At 51.5% G+C, this 20083-nt stretch overlaps 1 protein-coding gene across 4 annotated transcripts in view; it reads right to left on the minus strand.

The window, feature by feature from the left end:
- Positions 1–20083, minus strand: part of MYO18A (myosin XVIIIA) — a 133883-nt gene that overhangs the window by 62132 nt on the left and 51668 nt on the right. For 2 of the 4 annotated variants that reach the window (XM_055001452.1, XM_055001451.1), the window contains exons 3-12: positions 8837–8924; positions 7947–8056; positions 7661–7837; positions 6954–7164; positions 6430–6572; positions 4423–4523; positions 3913–3976; positions 3514–3658; positions 2413–2424; positions 1253–1426 (exon numbers count right to left, since the gene is read on the minus strand). In XM_055001452.1, coding sequence (XP_054857427.1) covers positions 1253–1426; positions 2413–2424; positions 3514–3658; positions 3913–3976; positions 4423–4523; positions 6430–6572; positions 6954–7164; positions 7661–7837; positions 7947–8056; positions 8837–8924 — 1225 coding nt within the window. The other 2 variants (XM_055001450.1, XM_055001454.1) reach the window with 2 other exon arrangements.

Raw genomic sequence — 20083 nt, forward strand, 5'->3', positions numbered from 1 at the left:
CAAAAACGTAATACAATGTGTAAATGTCCAATATAAATATTATAAATGACAACTTCAAAATTATGCAAAAGACAAAAGTCTTCTTTACATGGAAGCGTCTACGTGCAATAAATATCTTTCTATATAAAAGGGGAACCGTGTTCCCGATGACGCACTTTTATCTTGGTGTGCCTGTGCAGGAGCACCAGGATAAAAAGTGCATCCTGGCCAATGCAGCCTCCAGAGGGAGCCACCACCATGGGATGGCCAGGCGAGCCCGCCTGGTCCTCTGGAGGGAGCTGCCACAGCGGGACACCCAGGCAAGCCTGCCCACCTCTTCAGAGGGAGACACCACCATGGGAAGCCCAGCATGCCTGGGTTTTCTAGGACCCATTTTTTAAAAAACGGGCTCTGTTGCTAGTAAGTCATATATATGAAAGAGCTGTCTCATCCACATCTTATACACATAATCTAATAATCTTATCAATACATATAAATGTGCTCTAATATACAGTATAAATACTAAATGACCACAGGATTGACTGAACACTTTTGTAAACTGTTTCTTTTTTCTTTCCACAGGGTCCAGAGAAGGCATGCTCACTGGCTCCGTTCTCCTCCATCCTGTGACCAAGATAAGTCCAAAGGTGCTGTCTAATCAATATATAGCTGGTAAACTTCTTTGTTTTATTCTTCCCAGATTCATGGGGACACTGGCCACCCCGCTCCGCTCAGTGAGGTGCCGGCTCATATCCTCGTTCCGAGGCAACTTTTTCAAGAATGTGCCGTTTTGCCGTGATACATATTGTATTATATTTTTGTCACAAAGGCTCAATTCTGGCAATAGTTGCACAACGTGACACTTGCTTTTTGTTGTCTACTACATCTGTGGCAATGAGTTCCACAAGTTAAGTGTACATCGTATGAAGCCGGACTTGATTTTGTCTGGTCCAGAATGTACATCCATCATCTTCATCGGGTGCCCCTTAGTCCTTCAGCAGACAGAGAAAAGCTTCTCTTCTCTGTTCGGGGCATAATCCTGTAAACCTCTTGCTTCCAAACTGAAAAGCCTCATAGGGAAGGCACTCCAACCTCTGGGATCGCCCAGGGTACCTTTTCCTGCACTTTGGCAGAAAGTTGTATGAGCATGCAGGAATTCCTCCTCCCACCCTTCTTCCAAAGCAAACTCAGGTCCATCTAAGCAGCTGCATGGGAGGGCTCAAGAGGATCACCTCCGCTTGTCTTGGCCCTCTCCTCTGAAAGCCCGGCTTACCTGAGCTGTCTCCCAGAGAACCATCCTCCGGCCCCTGGCGAAAGGAGGTGGACCTCTGCAGCGTCCCTTTGGGCTGATGCTTGAAGATGGAGGAAGACAGCTCCTCTAGAGTGCATCCCAGCAAGTAGGCCGCTTTCTGGGCCCACTCGTGACGAGCAAACTGCTTCCTCCCAGCTGAAACAGAAGAGTGTCAGACACAAGCCAGGAAGGACAGGGGCTGACCTGTTGGCCCAATGATTGCCGGCAGGGGAGTCCCTGCAAGAGGCCCCGGAAGCTCTTTCCAAGAAGCAGCACGGCTCCTAACACAAGTGAACACTTGTCCCACCCGAGTATCCAGAACACAACAGAGCCCCAGACAGCACCAAGAAAGAGGGAGGGAGGAAGTCTTCCCTCCACCCCCAAAAGAAGCAAGCACTGAACTGTTGGCAGGAGAGTGGAGAGCAGGAAGGGAGATCACAACAGGCCAGGGGCAGAACTTTTCCCAGGCTCAGGGCACCATGCCAAAGAACCTGCCACCGAGCCTTGTCCTCACTTACACTGGACAGAATTAAAGAGCATTCGAGGGGAAAGGGGAGGGTTAAGGAGGTCAAGAGGCAAAATGAAAGTGATGAAAACAGATTGGAGGTCCAAAGCCTCAAGCTTCAGCCAAGTTAATCACAGTGGTGGGGGGAGGAGGGGAAGACAGCCAGTTTCCAACCTCCCCAACCGGCCATGGAGGCCAGAGGTGGTTAGAAGAGATATATGCCCATCAAAGCGACATAGAACGTATTCTGACTGGGGTGGGGATGGAATTCTGGGATGGCCCTTTGGTTTCCGAAGGGAATCTTCTTACTCTTCCCAAAAACTCTATTTGAAAGCCTGCTTGCCTGCCTGCCTGGGGGACAGCAGGATGCTCACTAGTACATGCCCCCCTGTGCTTGCGCTAGCCCCTTTTGCTGCCTACCCAACCCTAGGCCAACTGGCAGCCTCTTTCACAAGAACTGGGAAGAGCCAAGAGCTACAGAAGATGTGCAGCTACAAGAGGTTGGAGGGCCTCCCAGACCCCAGGTCAACAACAGGGACCTGACAGAAGAGAACAGATCTGCATGCACCAGATAGCCCTGTTCCATGGAGTGGCAGAGGGAGGTCAAGAAAGGGAAGAGGGAGAGAAAACGCTTTACCTTCATCGGCGTCTGCATTGCAAAGGGAACAGCATGCACCATGCAAACAAAAAGAGGGAGTTAGAACACAGCAGTGACATTCAAGCTTCCTGCAGAGCCTGCAGGTGGGACAGAGGCGTGGCGAGCCACACAACACACACAAAGGACAAGCCAACAGGTTTGACCGGGGGGGGGGGGGAGCACCAGCCAAGGGTGTCTTAAGACTTTCAACGGGGGCAGGGGGGTACATATCACAGATTGTCCCCAGTGGCCAGATGGACAAACAAGACAGAACGGGCTGCCAATCCTCACTTTCCGACTGGCACAATGGACGGCGTTGGCACAGAGGGGGAATGCGATGCTGCAGTTTTCTATGCCATGTACAAGGAGGGACCCCAGTGCTCCTGAAAAGATGGGTAGGTGCAGTGCAGGTACCTCTCCAATGCCAACCCTGCCAGATGGGGCCACATAGGCCTGGTTTAAACACGATGCTACCGAGGCTGAGAACTCCGTGTACTTTTGTACACCACCAGCACGTGTGTGGTCAGCACACACAACTAAGCAGGAGCCAGGGCAAGGGCTGCGCTGCCATGCTAACGAAGGCAGCTTCCGTAACGACGATGATGCCACGGAGCTCTTATTGCCACTGAGAAGGCAGAGGCTTTGACAGCAGCAGCAACAAAGCATTCACACAGTGCTTTTCCATGCGCTTTGCTGGCCCCTCTTTCCTTGATTAGGTTTTATGTTACTCCTACTTTGCCTGCCTGGCCTCTTCTTGTAAAATCCTCCCCCCCCCAAAAACCCAATGGAGGCACATTTTGCGCACTGATGAAGTGAGCTCTGACTCACAAAAGCTTCTGCTAGAATAAATTCTGTTTGTCGCTCGCAGCACACCACCAGCTCCCAGGTAGATTTTTTAAAAAATGTATCACATCTGTCTCCCAACCACCCCCAACAGATCCACCAGGTTGCGCTAACCGAAGCCAAAGCACCAGCTCATAGCTCTCCCAAGCGACGCCTGACCTGTCCACTCACTCAAGTGTCCCTCCCCTGGGCACTGCCCCCAACTCATCCACAGATCCAAACAAACAAACAGAGAGCTCACTCAGCTCAGCCAGTTACCTTTGGTAGCTCCTGCAGCCCCCAGGTGATAAATGGCACCCAGGATGAGCCAGAAGGCCTTCTGCTCCTCCCCAGAAATGCCCATCACTTTCATGGCCGCCTGGAGCTTGCTAAACTGCTGGGCCGCCTTCTGCTTCTCCTCTGGCTGCAGCCAAAAGGAAATGAAAACAGAGAACCTGAGCAATCAGCCTTTGTTAAGAATCAGACCTCCATGGCTTCAGCTCTGCTCCAACCTTAACGGAGAGGGACTGGAGAGTTTAAGCCCTGCAGAGGTATGAAGACAACCTCGAGACAGGCCTCCTCCCATTCTCCCTCAACAGGCACGCTCTGGCCAAGACCCTCCCTGGCCTTTGCCTGATCAGCAGCCAGATGAGAAGATCCCCCATCTAGGCTGGTTACCTTTGACAGAGGCATGATCCCAAAGACGTTGTTTTCTGCCAAGTGGTTGAAATGAAGCTCTGTCCTGGAGCAAAGAGGAAGCAGAAGAAAAGAAGCGTGAGAGGGAGACAGGGAGGGAAAGGCACAGCACCTCCTATGATGCTGTGAAGGCAACCCTGGGAGGTTGGTGGGCTGCGGAGACCTGGCTCTTTGCGTCCATGCACTCAGAGGCTCTTCAAGCTGACCACAAGCACCCAAACACAGATTTCAGAGCTAACATTAAAAACCCGGAGCTTGAGCTCAGAAGGCTGAGCTGAGGCTCATCTCACATCCACAAGAGATCCACAAGACCAGAGCAGCTTTGGGAATTTGAAAGCTGTGCAGGAGCAAACCAGTTGCGTCTTGAAGACACCCCCCTCCCTTTCCTAGTAGCCCTGTCCATGCACACACACACACACACACGCACGCCCCAAGACCAAGCCTGGAAGCCCAGCCCCAGATCCCACATCTGTCCTTGTGCGGTGTTCTTACCGGAGAGCATTGTCCGAACAGGCCAGCAGGTAATAGAAGACGTTGAAAGTGGCCTCGCTGGCAGGGCGCTTGGCTACCCTGAGCTTCTCCAGCAACATTGTCTGAAGAAGGCAAGGAGGGGGGGGAAATCAGCTGGGCCAAAGGGCATCCATCTTGGCCCTGTGGTAGCCCAGTTTGCCTGTCCACCATGTGGCATTTCTCCAAAGCCGCTGGTTGGAACCTTGATACCTGACTATGCTACCATTCCCTATCCCCACCCCCCACCCCCCAATGCTAAAAGTGCAAGGCCACCAACCCTTGAGTCTTTGGGAATGATCAGTAACTGAGACACATGCAGCTGCTCCTTTCTGCAGCGTCTGCTCTTGCCACAATCCCACAAGGCGGCCCGTCATTGTTACTCCTATTTAGGAGGCTAAGAAAGTGTGACCGGGCAGGATGTGTTGGGAGAAAATAAAGCAATAATGAAAACACAGGCTGTCAAAACATCAAGGGTCCAGATGTGTTATACAACAGGGGGAAATGTTGTGTATATATGCATGCACGCACAGTTTGACTGAAGGGGAACAGGTAGCCTGATGCAAGCTTCCCTTAAACCCCTCAAAAACCCATCTCTGGACAGCTCAGGGCAACCGTTGCAGCTACCAAAGACTTCTCCCCAACTAACACGTGTGGAGAAATGCCCTCCATCCTAGAATTCACACCAATATTTCAATTATTGTGACTGCGCTCTGTCCATGAGCAGGAACCCAGCTTCAAACTAATAGCCAGCAGAAAGGGGTGGGATGGGGGAAGGAGCCAGAAAGCTCCAAGCACAGAGCGCTCAAGCTCTTGGTTACAATGACGGTGACTCTGGTCAAAGTAGGACAAGGGTTTGGCACCCCAAACTCTGCTGGGGATAGAGATGGAAACAAGCAAATTGCTAAAAGTCTTCCTTTGGAACAGGAAGGGATAGTAAAGTCATCCCAAGGAGGGAGGGAGAAAGACAGAGGTTATTTAAACTAAGCAACAAGGAAAAAGCATTCTTGCATCTTGCTCTAGACTTGGAAGCCCAAGCCATAAAGGACTAAGCTTTTACTTAGGGACCCAATTTTCTCCACATGGCCAGAGAAAAAGGAGAGGAGACCCCCCCCCCACCAGTGAATTAAGTTAATGCTGATCTTTAAGCTACTGCAACGTCAAGTCAAGTATGCCTGTCCTAATTAAACATGGTTTGGGAATTACCAGGCATAGGGAAAGAATACTGCATGTTTTCACTGTTTCTTTGTACCCTTGGTCAGCCTGAATGTTTCAATGGGCTGTGTATATTCTTTTTATTTGTTTATTAAACTTTCTTATATTTTGAATGTATGGCGCTTGCTCTCTGGAAACGCACCACGTCTATTTTGTCCTGCAACATGAAGTGTGGTAACAGAGAGGGGCAGCGGGGCAGCTCACTATCCCTGGAGCATGAGAGCTCGAAATTGTGAAGCTGTGATAGATTTCTATAAGTTAGTGCAGGGGCAGCGTAGCAGGAGGTGCAGCAACTAGACAGAGCCTCTAAACAGCAACAGAGTGCTAGATGTGCAATTCTGTTTAATGGCAGAGATACTCTCAGAGGCATTGGTAACAGCAGGAGTTACCCGGTTTGTTTCTGACATCCCTGGAAAGCAAGGGGAAGAGGCAGCAGGACCAAGTGGAGACTTGGGACAGCTGTGGGGGGGGGGGTCTGACCTCCTGTGGGCTAATCAGAAGGAAGAGGAGGGGCTTGCAAAGCCATTCCTTCTAAGCAGATATGAGCAACTCACAGAGATTGCCCCTATCTGCTGGGGGGTGGGGTGGGGGCAAAGGATTAACTCGATCTCCTGAGATTTTGGAACCAACCCTGCTATGGCTACAGACCCACCCCAACCCGTCCTTTGCCCTCTCAGCATCTGCAGACCCCACTCAGGGATCTCGAGTTGACGGAGGAGCATTACTATTGGGGTCTGAAACTGGAGGCCCCCCACCCCCCCACCCCTGCGCGCTCACCTGCACGGAAGCAGAAGCCACTTGGCCGGCCTGGTCGAAGTCCAGCGAGATGATCTGTGAGAAGCGAGTGGCATTGCCATTCAAGCTGGTGCCGCTGTTGCCAAAGGCGTCCAGGATGGTGTACAGAGCCTGCCACTTCTCCACTGCCGAGGCACAAACAAAGAAAAGCATGCAGGGACAGGACAGGCAGCACACACGCACTGGTGGGTGTGCGCACCCCCGCCCCATGCTCAGCACCTCCCCACCCACCCATTTAGTGACACTGCAACATGCAGCATTCACAACTCTGAATGTGAGCAAAAACATCTGGAGAGCAAATACAGCTGTGAGTGTTGTACGGATGGACTAAGCCCGGCTGAAGAGGAATATAGGCCAATCCAGATGAACCCAGCAGCTGAGAAGGCTGCAGGGATGGGTTGGGAAGGGTGCAGCAGCAGCAGCAGCAGCACGTGGCAGCTGGAAGCAGCCTCTCTGACCGTGCGTATCTAGGGAAGGAGCCAGAGCCACAGTTGGCTACAACCCACCTGAGAAGACCCTCCCGGAGCTGCCGGCTACAGTGGCCAAGTACTGGACCAGGTGCTGGCAGCTGGTGGTCTTGCCGCTGCCACTGCTGCCCAAGAGGACGATGGACTGGTCCTGGCGGCTCATCAGCATGTTGCGGTAGGCAGCCTGGGCCACGGCATAGATGTGGGGCGACGTGTCCTCTCGGCGGCACCCCTTGAACATGTGCATCACCTGGAGGGAAGGAGCTGCGCTGAGGGAGGGGCAGGTGAGGGGGGAGGACTCACAGACACCAAAAAGGAAGAGGGGGTTCCCACAGCAGGTGCCTCCAAAGAAGCGAGCACGGGGCCTGGGCCACAGTCTGCCCCCCCCCACCCACACACACACACACCAGCAAAAAGGCAGAGCCTGGCATTGGTGCAGCTTTCGGCAGACTCTTAATTCAGTGACGTTCCTCAACGGGGCAGGTGTGGTTTTATGAACCTGTCCGGGTGGTGGAAGCACAGCTGAAAAGGGGCCTCTGCGATACCAGTGCAAGAGGGAGCCATGCAGAGATGAGCCCCACTCCTACTGACAAGACAGCAGTCATCCTATAGGGAGTGCAGAGGAACCACAGTGGGGTTCCATGGAAGCCATTTGGACCCCAACCCTCTCCCACTGGGGGAAAAGCATGCTTTGGGAACTGCCAAGGCGGGAGGTCTGCCCAGCTCTTCCCTGTGGCCACACCCACCTTTTCGGAGTATATGGATGGAGAGCTGAGGGGGTTGATGACGACCATGTTGGGCCCGGCATAGGTGTGAATGAGGTTTCCGCCGTAGCGCTGGCGCAGCGTGTGCAAGACGCTGGACTCGTTGAGATAGACGAGGCCAGCCAGGTCCTCCGCACGGTCGCACGAGGGAGGGTTGGCCTAAGCAAAGAGCAGAGGACGGTCAGCGGCAGCAGAACCAGAAACCCCGCTGCCAGGGGCCACTCCTGCTCCAGGCAAGAAGGGATGCCACAGTGCTTCCAGCTCCTACCTTCTCCACATCATCTTCGTCCACCTCGAGCACAGCCCCATCGTAGTCCAACTTCACCTTGACTTTCCCATCAGGGAGAAGCCCAGCAGCATCCGTCTTCAGCTGGCTTGCTGGCGGGTGGGGGGGGGGAGCAAGCACAGTAGCATGAAAGGGGCGCACAGACACCTGCCCAAGCACAGAGCTGGAGTGATGCTGCCACCTTGTGGCCCAGCTGAGCACAAACCATTTTCTCAGTCATCCCTCCCGCCCACTCTTGTTTCTCATGGAGAAGCCGTCACGACACCTGTGGCCAGCATTAGCATACCCTGAGGTTGGGCAGCTGCCACAGCTCCTGGCAGGGCCCACTGCTGCCAACTCCCTACTCACTTATTGCCTCTGGTGCCTGCACCCACAGCTTTCCACTACCTGCTTGTGAGAGCTTTGTCACCTCTGCTACTGGCTGCATATGCTGCCTAGCGCTGCAGGAGAAGGGCACATGGGTGGTGCACAAAGCATCAGCATTCCTGGTGGCCAGGGCAGTGGCACTCCTGGCTGCACCCACCACCCAGCACCATCAGGGGAACGGGGTCAGGCAGTCTGGGCAGCTGTGACTGGAAGTGGTGGGAGAGCTTGCGAGTGGGCAGAGGAAGGGCACACAGGCAGGTGGTGGGGCATGCGAACAGGAGGACAAGAAGGGGAGTCTAGAAGAAGGCAGAGGAGGGGGCCTGAGTCTACTGTCTTACCAAGCCCCCCCTCCCAAAACCAAAGATCGGCCCCTGTACAAAGGAATTCTCTGTGCCAATCTTAATGGCACAGAGAATTCTACTGCTGTGATGGGCACCAAAGGGAGAGTAAGCAAGACGGGGGAACCTGAGAGCCTGAACCATCAAGTGGACTCAAGGAATTCTTACCTAAGGAAAAGCCATCCTTGTGGACCAGCCACACTTTATCCGTTTCGTACCAGGCCTCTTCAGCTGCAATTTGCTCCTCCGTCTTTGCCTGCCGTGCGAGGGGGGGGGGACAACAATGGGACAGGTCACTGCGCAGCCCCAGAATCACCCAAGGGGATTTAGCCCCCCACACACACTCCACTGCCTGTACCATCTCCCCAACAGCTCACCTCCATCTCCTTGCTCCTATCCCCCGCCCAACAAGGTAACCAGAGTCCCCCCACCTGTGCTCCCCTCCCCTCCCATGTGCTTTGACCACAGTGGCTGCCAATGTCCCATCCCCAGCTGTTCTCAAACCAAAAGTGGACCAGGAAGTCAGGTAGGAGAGGAGGCTTGATGGTGAATTTGGGGATTCCCCTGTAGAATATGAAACACAGCTTGCGGGCCGGGAATGCGAGACAAGTACTAAACCAGGAAGACTAAATTATATACTTGTTTAGCGTTAACTGGTGTGAAATGCTAGGAGGGGAAAAGGAGTCTGGAGTTACTGTGCAAGTAGATTTTGCAGTGTGCAGTAAGTTTACAAGTGGATCTGACTTCAAGCGAGACTTTGAGTCGGAGGAGGGGGTCTTCCACAATGTCTGCGGCCCCTTGAGAAAGCCCTCTCCCCACACCATGAGACAACTTCACAAAAAGCATGCTGCATGCAAGTCCTCTGCCCCAAGACACAGAGGCCACAGGGCTGGGAGGAACTCTGGACACAGCATGCAAAGCCCTTGCCATAGGTCAAACGGGACCCAGGAGACCAGGGTCCCCTTCTGCATTGCATAACACAAAGGCTCCTTCCATATGCCCTTCCCTCTTGCCCACATAAGCACAGCAGTCAGGTTTATCCATAACCATTCGCCCTTGCAGCTCTGGGAGACATGGACAAGCCCCAGATAGAAGACAGACCTGGGGACACACCCTCAACACCAAGGGGGGGGGGGACAAAACCAGATCAGTAAAGAGCGGCTCGTAGCCCAGGGGCCAGCCAAGACTGCAGAGTCTCCATCAGACCTCAAAGCCTTTAAGCAAGTCCCACTCTTTCAGTCTAATGTAATTTGCAGAACGGGTCTAGGGATCAAAACAAAATAGCAAAATACACCAAGCCTTTGGGATGGGGTGTTGCACCAATATAGATAAAAGCACATGACAATAATCAATACTGAGCAATACTAGGCCAAGCACTTGTATTCTAGATGAATTTTCAGACTTTGCATGAACCGTCTGTGTTTTTTTCTATGTGTTAGGTAATTCTAACAGGTGTGCTTTAATCTTTTGACAGTTAACTAAAATAGTGGACTCTATCGAGATTAATGTTCCTCTATCAGAGATTCAACCAATGGTGATCTCTCAACTTAAATTTTTCTGACACTTCTCAGAGATTTATAGTTTTGTTTTGTAAGTTTGAGTATAACGTAATTTTTTACTAATTGGAAGGTTGTACAATAGAAACTATGAATATTCAGTGAAGCATCAGACCAATTATCGTTTGTTTGTGCTATCATGTGAACAGACCTTAAATATTTGCATACGATGACTTATAAAATTGCAAACTCAGATAGAATGGCAGAGCTCTGATGGAAGAAATCTCTTGAGAGAATTTAGGTGAGAACTTATTTTTACCTATGCATTTCATAGAAACTTTGATTATGTTAAACTTGGAATTTATTAAGAAATGTTAGCAAACTTATTTCTTACTGCCTTTCTATGTTCTGTTTTATAGGATTTATATTAATAACCATTTATATTTTGATTACTTGCTTCATTAAAAAACTAGGGTGTATTTTCAATAAAGTGAAATAAACTCTAGACAGGTGTCTGTGTGTTCGATAAGGAGTTGCAAAGCAATATCGAACCCTATATAGAATAAATGTACTGATAACGGGTGGTTCAAAGAACTTATCTGTTTGACAGGCCTGAGAACTAATTGCTGAAAGCTTTCCAAGAGAAAAGACACATCTTTCTTTTGGCTAGTAAAAGTTTAGTTTCAGACACGGGCAAAAGCTCGTTACAGGGACAGGAGAGCTGCAACATTAAATCTACAATTGCTCCCTCTGTTCAGAGCCTCATTGCTTAGCAGAGCTTCAGAGTGTGGGAGACCCCGTCAGAAAAAACATACACCCCCTAAGACTGATTCACACACAACACACAAGCCTCCCACCCATCGTGAACAGCAAGCTGCAGACACCCGCAAGCAATGGAGTTGTCAATGGAACAGCCAAACCTGTGGCTGCGATACGGCAGAGGTCAAGCCAAAGGCAGCTGCTGGGGCATCACCCGCCTGACCCTGCAGGAGCCAACAGGGAGGGAGGCAACATAGGCCAAGTTAATCTCTCTGGAAGCTCCCCTCCAACCCAGCAGGGGAGACCAGAAGCACAGACCGCCGGCACCCCCAACCCCCAGAAGAAAAGTTAACATCTGGGCAAGCAGACAGACATAAGGGCACGTCTGCCGATTCACCAGTCACGGAAGCCCAGCTGGAGCTTCCATGTTCAGAGGCAGTTTACCTCTAAAGTAGCAAACATTGGAGACAAACAACGTAGGCATTTGTCCCCTTGCAGGTGAGCTTCCAAGAGGCATGTGAATGGCAACAGAGAGTCCGGCTCGGTGAACTTAGGAAAGTGGTTTTTAAGAGAACCCTGCTGTGGTCCCCATTATGGTGGCTGGGGAGCAAGTATTAGGCCGGTTTCTTTTTGTCCTTCCCTCCTTCAGGCTATGCAGGGCTTTTTTTCTGGGCAAAGAGGTGGTGGAACTCAGTGGTGGAACTCAGGACCGCACGATGATGTCACTTTGGGTCAGCTGGAACAAGGGGGGAGTTTTTTAAAGTTTAAATCGCCCTCAGCGAAAATGGTCACATGGCCGGTGGCCCCGCCCCCGGAAGGCCAGCAACCCTGGCCTTCCAGTTGCAGACACCCACAAAGCTATGTGCAATGGGGTCCAGCCAGCAGTTCTAAACTCCCCTCTGTCTGGAGATCAGGGGGCGGGGCCACCAGCCATGTGACCATTTTCAAGAGGTGCCAGAACTCCGTTCCACCGCGTTCCAGCTGAACAAAAGCCCCGAGGCTATGTACGTGAGGCCTGGGGGGTGGGTGGGTAAGGGATACCCTCCCTTGCTGTTAACCCAAAGGCTGCAGTTGTCCACCTCCCGGGTCCCTGTCTCCATAGCCCCTCCCCACATGCTTTGCTTCATGGTCACCCTAGTGAGATTAAATGTTGGGAACTGGGTCTCATGCACACAACAGATTACTCTTGGGATCCATTTTCTTCAGCATCCACAGGCTTCTCTATAAGCTTATCAGTTTCAGGCAGGCTGTTCAGAAATCAGAAGCTCTTGCCTTCCGGACGTGTGTCCTTAGCAAATGCACATTACAAAAAAGTCATGTTGACTCCCCTTTGGGGAACCTTAATGCCTTCCCCCTCCTTGCTTCGAAGAAGCCAGAGCATCACGTGCTTTATGACAAGCTTTAACCCATAGCACTCTCCTCCCCCTGCCCTTCCTTAAGCCAAACCAAAACTCAGACATTTACAGACTTTTGGGGAGGGGACGGCTCCCCGCTTGCCCCCAGACAAACAGCAGGCTCCCGTTTTGCTCCCAGCCAGCAGGTGGCAGCATACAGGTTCGCTGCCAAAAGAGAGTGGAGCTGAAGCGGATGCTTGTCTGCAGCATTTCCTTGCACCACCAGCTCCTTGGCCGGTCCCAATCTCTGGCAAAGGGAGCTGGGAAAGGGAGGATTCCCCAGCAGAGGGGGTGGTCCTGCCACTTCTTTGTAGCCGAAGAGTAGGGGGATCACATCATTTGCAACTTCTCTCTACCCTGGCAGGGAATGCACCGTGCCCTGCGTACACACACACAGCAGCCTGGGAAAGGATCTGAGAGGGGGAGCCAGAAGAGATCTGCTTTCACTGGTTAGGAAGTGGTGCCACCGGATAGATGACCATCTGCGCAAGCACACCCAGCCTTCCCAGATCAACGTCTCAGAAAGGCCCTGAACACACAGAGAGGCCTCCTTGGCTGACGCCCAACTGCAGGGAGAGGACTAAGTTTAAATCCTGCCCCCCCCCACGGAAAAGTCAGCCAGTGCCAGAGGGGGGGGGCAGAGTCTGCACTCAAACACTTCTCCTTATCGTGCTCCATATGTGACAAACTGGGAGAGCATTCAAGTATGTGGCTTTGATAAGGTACAGGCCTGGAAGGGGAATTCCTCTGCCCTGTACTTGTTTCCCTATGGAAGACGCAGTGCCTAGAACCCCTACCCCTGTGTATTGCCTCCTCTCCCTTCAGAACCTGGAACAAACTGAATCTCTGCCCATTTGCCCCCCGCTAGACTTTGCATCCCCCCCCTCCTCCTTTCCCTAAACTCCTTTCTTGTCACTCCTGTTGAAGCATTGGTTGTAAGCTCCCTGGGGCGGGGACCTGCCTTTTTATGCTGCAGAAACGACATGTATATGGGACGATACTGTATAAAAAGGAATAAAACAAATGTATTGTTAGCAGCTCAGAGCACGGCTGCCAAACACATTTCAGGGCTAAATGGTCACCCCAAGTGTGATTGGGCAATCAATCCTTCCACTGGACAAAATGATTATTGATCTGTGGGGAATGCAGCTAACCCCCACCTCCAGTCACACAGCCAGCTTCCATCACTCTCCAAAATTCTCTGCTCTTCTTCCGCTTTGTTTGCTGGGGCCTGCATCGGGCTGTGGAAGTTTTAGTAGTGCCGAAGGGGGGAGGTGCTAAAAGATGACCTCTCAAACTTGCAATACTAGCAATGGCTTGTGAATTCAACAGAAAGCTTCCCAGTTCCTCTCCCCCGCCCCCATGGTGGGATGACCAAGCTGTGATGGAAAGGGAAGGCCAGAGGCAGGCCAGGTGGAAGAGGTGAAGAAAGCCTTACGCTCCAGCAGGAGGCACGAGCACAGACATCAGCCCAGAGGCAGGCGGGAGGTGGAGGGCGATCCGGCACGCAGGGGTACGGTACCTGGCTTAGTGCAGCCGCAGGGTTCGGGGGCTCCAGCTGGCGCAGCGAGGGGGAAGAAGAGAAAAGAGAGAGGTCAGCAGAGAGGCCGAGGACTGACAGCTAAGAGAAGTTTATAACGCAAAGCCCTGACATAATCCAGCAGCAACAGGAAGAGAAAGGCAGACAGAGCTCCCAGCACTGGCTTCTGTAGCCACCAAAGCCGGGCCAGGCCAGCAACTCTGGCTTTCCAGTTGCAGACACCAACAAAGCTATGTGCAATGGGGTCCAGCCAGCAGTTCAAAAGACAGAGAAGACCCAGAGCAGAAGCTTCTGTGCAGAACTGGTCATTCAAGGGGCTCATAAACCGGCTGCTGTTTTACTGGGCTGATCAGGAAAAGACAAGGAGCTGGTGTTGGGGAGTGGGAAACTGTAATCCTCGGCCCAGGGGGGTTATGGTGCCAATGACCCCAAAGAGCGGGGGAGAGACTGGAATTTCTACAACCCACAGCTGGTAACTTTAAACTGGAGAGGGAACGCAACTTTGAACGGACGGCCTTCTACTGTCCCAGCAAGCCACTAACGTAGGACTAGAGCTAGATAAGAAGACACCGAGATGTCTGCGGATGAAGCATCAGAGAATTTAAAGGAAAACCAGCAGCCATGTAGGGCTCTGATTCAGATCAGGGTGGGATCTCCTATTCAGAACTGACCCACTCCCTGAGCATTGTTACGCTTGCAAAGAAAGAGATAGGCAAGTAAGTAGGGGAGGGGGTGACTGGCTGCCCAACCCACCACTTCTAAGGTTAGTATGCTAAACCTCCTCCCCCCTGTCTTAATGTGCAAAGAATTATTGGATGAATAGAGTTACAGTACTTTACTTAACATTTCATAATCATATAAAGAAGCAGCATCATTTGTGCACGAGTTATACATGATACATCTCATGTTCCTAAGGCAGTCAAGTCAAAACAGAGGAGGCTTGCGATCTCTTACTCTAACACAAGCTTTTGTGGACTAACACCCATTTCTTCAGAACCTGTAAGCGTACACGATTGTTGCATTTATGTTTTGTAGAAAGCTTGAAAAAAAGGGTCAAGAGCCCATAAAGACCCATGAAACATGGAAAGAACGTGAAATGTAAAATTCAAATTTGATCATGAAAGATACAAAGACAATTCACAAGATAACACTGGTAATTGTTGGAGGACAGAAGGTACCTAAAGTCTGACATTAAAAATTGTAATATTCAGAAACCAGCGGGAAAACATTCCACTTTTGTAGAACTCTGTATCTGACCCTAATGCTCTTGGAAAAGAATTATGCTTTACTCTCAAAAGCTCAGACCTTGGAAATGTTGTTGATCTATAAGGAGCTACTGGACCTGGACTACTCCAACATGATTTAGACCAACATGATCTCATACTACCTTTCCCCACATGGGTTAAACCAGGACTTAGAGCCAAAGTAAATGGGACAGCGAAATTGTAGCTGGCACAGGTTCACCGTCGCCATGTTAAAATGTGGCGAGAGCCCGATTATGGCATGGAGCTCTTCCCACACAAACATACTGCACCTTTTCAAGTGCCGAAACAGCTGCAGCCATGCACACAGCCCTTGGCTGTTTCGGCACTTGAAAAGGTGGAAGGGAGCTCTGCACCGCAGGCCCGACAGGGATCCAGCCCTTGCTATGTTTTAAAATGGTGATGGTGAACCTGTGGCAGCCACATGTTCTCCGCCACACATAGTTTGGCTCTCGGGATTCTTTTTCACTATAACTGTGACCGTCTTAACAAAACCTGGGACTCCACAGCCATTATAGACATTAACTTGGAATAACTAGTGAAGAAATGACGGAGCTCCACAACCCTCCAAACCCAGAAGAGCCTCGGAGCACCCACTCCAAGCCATGGGCCTCCAGCTCAGTGCTGATTCCTCCAGCACCAACAGGATCCTCCCACTGCACACACAAGGCAGGCAACCCCCAGCACCTCCAGGCAACACACCTGCTGGATGGGACCCTCTCCAGCTGTCGGGGAAGGCAACTGCTTCTGCCCTTGGCCTTGCTTTGCTGGTTGCAGCTTCTCCTTCCAAGGAGCCAGGAAAAGCGAGACAAGGACACCAGGTCACTCAGTGTTTAGGAAACCAGGAACACGTGCTAACATGCACACACGGGCATCCCAACTCACACAGCATTCAATGTGTCACATGGAAAAAAGTGCAGGTCAGTTGCAGACGGACATCGCGTTAGAAGAACGAGGGGCTGCCAAGGAAATGCTTACAGTGTTCATTTCAAATATACCTTTTTGTCTCCAGGGTTGCCCGGAGCAAGCGTCTGAAGAGGAGGCTATAAAAATGTGCTAAATAAATACTTATTCGGGGCGGGGGCGGGGGCGGGAGTGATATGGCTAGGTTGAAGAAGCCTCAGTACTGATAGGCTGAATTGCATGATGTCACTAATAACAACATTTCATTTATATACTGCCCTTCAGGACAACTTAATGCCACACTCAGAGCGGTTTACAAAGTATGTCATTATTATCCCCACGACAATCACCCTGTGAGGTGGGTGGGATTGAGAGAGCTCCGAGAGAGCTGTGACTGACCTGAGGTCACCCAGCTGGCTTCAAGCGGAGGAGTGGGGAATCAAACCTGGCTCTCCAGATTAGAGTCCTGCCGCTCTTAACCACCACACCAAACTGGCTCTCTCACAAACCCCAATTCCAACTGCAGTTTGGAGCAACTTTAAAACAAAGAATTTAAAAATTAAAAATGAGGTGGTGAGTGAATGGGCGTACACAGGAGCATTAAAGCAGTATTTTAAAAAATAAAACACAAGACAACTAATATGGGGGAAAGGCAACCCTAACAGCCAAGCCAACATTCGGTTTGTTGATACACGCACAAGTGTCACTGCAGTTGCAAAGGCTGATAGTTCAAACCAGGTGCTCCCTTTCTATATTGAGTCTCCCTTCATCCCTGTATAATCAAGCATTCAAAATTCAGAGCTTTGCAGCAATTCAACTTTGGGGAATTGCAACAGAACACCAAACAGAGACCCTCAATATTTTGGACCTCAAAGCTTCAAGGGAAGACGGCTAAAGGCAAAGGGCAAAGACACCACCGAATGCCCCCACCATGCCACGTTCCTCAGCACAGGACTTCAGCGCTGCTCCCAACTCCAACGCTATCCTGGAAAGCCAGAGGGGAGCTGCAGGAGGAGTAACGTCAGCCAACTGAAAAACGAGAGGAGCGCAACTCCCAATCCAGACTGAATGATATTTCTTCAGTCTATTTTAAAGCTGCAAGGGACAAGAAATGATTGAAGGTCCTCTACCACCCTGAATAACCCTCCTCTGGCTTCTGAGATTTTATCTGGATTTGGTTGCTCAAATTCAGGCTCATCTTTTCTAGGCTGCGAAGCCTAGAAACATTAAAGAAGATAAAGATACTTGGAATGCCAAATGTTGCTCCCAGCCATAAATTCCACAATAGCGCACTCAGCTCCCGTTGCAGCCCTGACGCCAGCCAAAGATGAGCCACGCGGACTGCCCAGGAGGGGCTTTTGCTCCTGGAACAGTTCTGATGGGAAAGCGAGCCAATCCTTGTCCTGGGAAAGTCGGACACCTCCTGGAGGGCAGAGTCTGGGCACTGTAAGGTCAGCAGCACACTCCATGCATTGAGAGCCAACCTCTAAGGCTGCATAAACCAAAGCCATGCCACCATCAAGGTGGTTTTTTTTAAAAACCCACATTATCAATCTTGCCTATCCCCACCCCCCCCCACCCCCGGGAAGAACGCACCACACTACTGCATACTTGGGCTTCCACGCTGCCCGGCTGGCTGCATGCACACACAGCATTATGCGCTCATGCACGGGTACCTTGTCCTTGTCCTCAGCACTCGCCTTCTCTGTTCCTGGCTTAGCTAGCACAACATGAGATCTCTTTGCTTCCTGGACTACCTTTGCAGCTATGTCTGTCTTCTCAGCAAGTGGTGGGGTCTTCACCTTCTCAGAGGGCTTCTCCTCCTCTTTCTTCTCAGACAGCCGGGAGCGCGGGCGGTGCTCTTTGGTCTTGCCTCTTGACATCAGGCTTTTCAGCCCCACCGAGAGCTCATCCTTGGGGGCCGCCTGCTTGGGCTCAGACTTCAAGGTCGATGGCTGCCGAGGGGGCGGGGACAGCACCCTTGCAGGCGGGGACAGCACCCTCGGGGGCGGGGACAGCACCCTCGGGGGTGGCTTCTCTTTTTTGGCTGGCTCTGGGGACTTGATCTCTCTTGATGGCTCCTTGGAGCCTCCGGACTCTTCCCCTGGCAATACCTTGCGCACGACCTTGCGCACCACCCGTACCACTCTTTTCCGTGAGAGGCCCTGGGAGTCATCGCCAGGAGGCTCAGGCTGAGCCAATGCGCTGCCTCCTCGGGAACCCTCCAGACCATTCATGGCTTGGCCGAGAGCACAAGAATCGTGGGTGTCCCCATTCAGCAGCGGCTCTGGGCTCTTCGCTTTCCCAGGACCTTCGGGGGACACTGGGCTTCGGGACTCTTCTGTCCCTGTGCTTTGGGCATCCAGCTACAGTTACAGATACACAAAGGCATCACCAAAAAGGGCACACCTCAACAATAATAATTCAAGGCCCGGAGAAGCAGCTAGCAGCCGCACCGAGGCTCCTGCTCATACCACCCCACTGAAGGGCCAAACTGGGCCTCCAATCATACAGTGAAGCAGAAGACACCTGCTCCGGGCCTCCCCATGCAAAACTTGGTAGGATTTGTGCTCAGTACAGAGAGTTCGTTTGGCTGGATACATGCAAACAGGCCAGAATGAGCTTGTGCTAGTTGTGAGTCATGGGGGAGAGTGGCAAGCCAGCCATTGGCTAGGAGAGGGCAGCACAAGCAGCTTCCCCGCCCCAGTCCACCTCTTCCTCCTTGCTGTCACCATTCTCCTAAAAGCCAACAAGTCTCTAGTGATGACGGTCAACCTCTGAGGCTGACCTCCCCCAGCTTTAGAGGGTCCTCACATCCTTAAAAGCCAAGTCTCCACTACTGCCCCTACAAGTGAGGACCAAGGACTGAAAAGGGCACAAAGCAGGATCACAAATAACCAAAAAGGGAAGCCTACAAAAGGGGAGTAGAGCTTGGGAGACCAGGCAGGGCAAACCCCTCCAGACACCCCTTCTAAAAGAGATTTCTTGCAAGCCAGCAGCTCCACACGTTCCAGATTCTTCTGAACAGCGAAGGATATGTCAGGATGGCAGTGGCTTTCTTGATAAGCTCCTCCTTTTGAGGGACCACAGGTAGCATTCAGCAGCCCTCAAATTGAGCGGTTTTTGCCATAAACATAACCAAATGACAGGTGGCCAAGGTGCCCTGCTCTGCCACACCAGAGTTTTGGAGAAGTTTTGCTGTATGTAGGATGGACGCTGCGAGAGAGGCAGCAGCATGTGAGGCTTGCAGCCACAAAGCGCACCTCCCTTGGAGGCTCTGGGCATCTTTTAAGGGAATTCCTGCCAAGGAGAAGCTTCAGCTATTTCATTCAAGGTCAATTCACTCTCTTAGGCACAGCTAAATGGGAATCACTTCACTCTGGGCACTGGAACATGGCTGCCTGTGAGAAGAGGCAGGAGGGGATGGTGCACAGTCCAGATCAATAAGGGGGCAACAGAGAGATGATGTATTATAAGATGTAATTACGCGCATGGCCGTGTGTTCTTTGCACTTTGAAAACAATTCTGCAACATCAAAAGCTGGATTCTGTGCTCGGTGCGTTATGCAAATCAAGCCAAGGGACATGCCTGTTCTTATTCTGCGTAATTTCTGCCAATGGAGGGATAGGTGCTACCCAGGGCACTGGAGCTTTGCCTTCTGGAATTTTTGTTCAGCGCCTTCTCTGCCTCACATCTGTAGACATGAGGCTTGCAGGTTGCCTTTTTCCGGAAGATCAAAGCCAAGGAAGCCGGACACAAAGGCCAGCCTCATCGTTTGTGACTGTACTGCAGACCACAGAGCCCAGAACACGCACAGATCTGTTCAGAGGTGGTCATATTTACTGATTTTAATTTATTAAAATAAGCACACCCCGCCTTTCCTCTTGGCTTCAGATGGCTTACAGATATCGAACATTACAATTTAAAATAAATTTTAAAACCCCCAATACCTCCCCACTCCAAAGAGATGCCTGCTGCTCATACTTTTTCAAAAGCCCCAGCAAACAAACAAGTCTTGCAGCTCCTCCTGAAGATCTCCGGGGGGGGGGGGTGCTCCCCTC

The sequence above is a fragment of the Eublepharis macularius genome, chromosome 17 (genome assembly GCF_028583425.1).
Source record: "Eublepharis macularius isolate TG4126 chromosome 17, MPM_Emac_v1.0, whole genome shotgun sequence".
Taxonomy (NCBI): domain Eukaryota; kingdom Metazoa; phylum Chordata; class Lepidosauria; order Squamata; family Eublepharidae; genus Eublepharis; species Eublepharis macularius.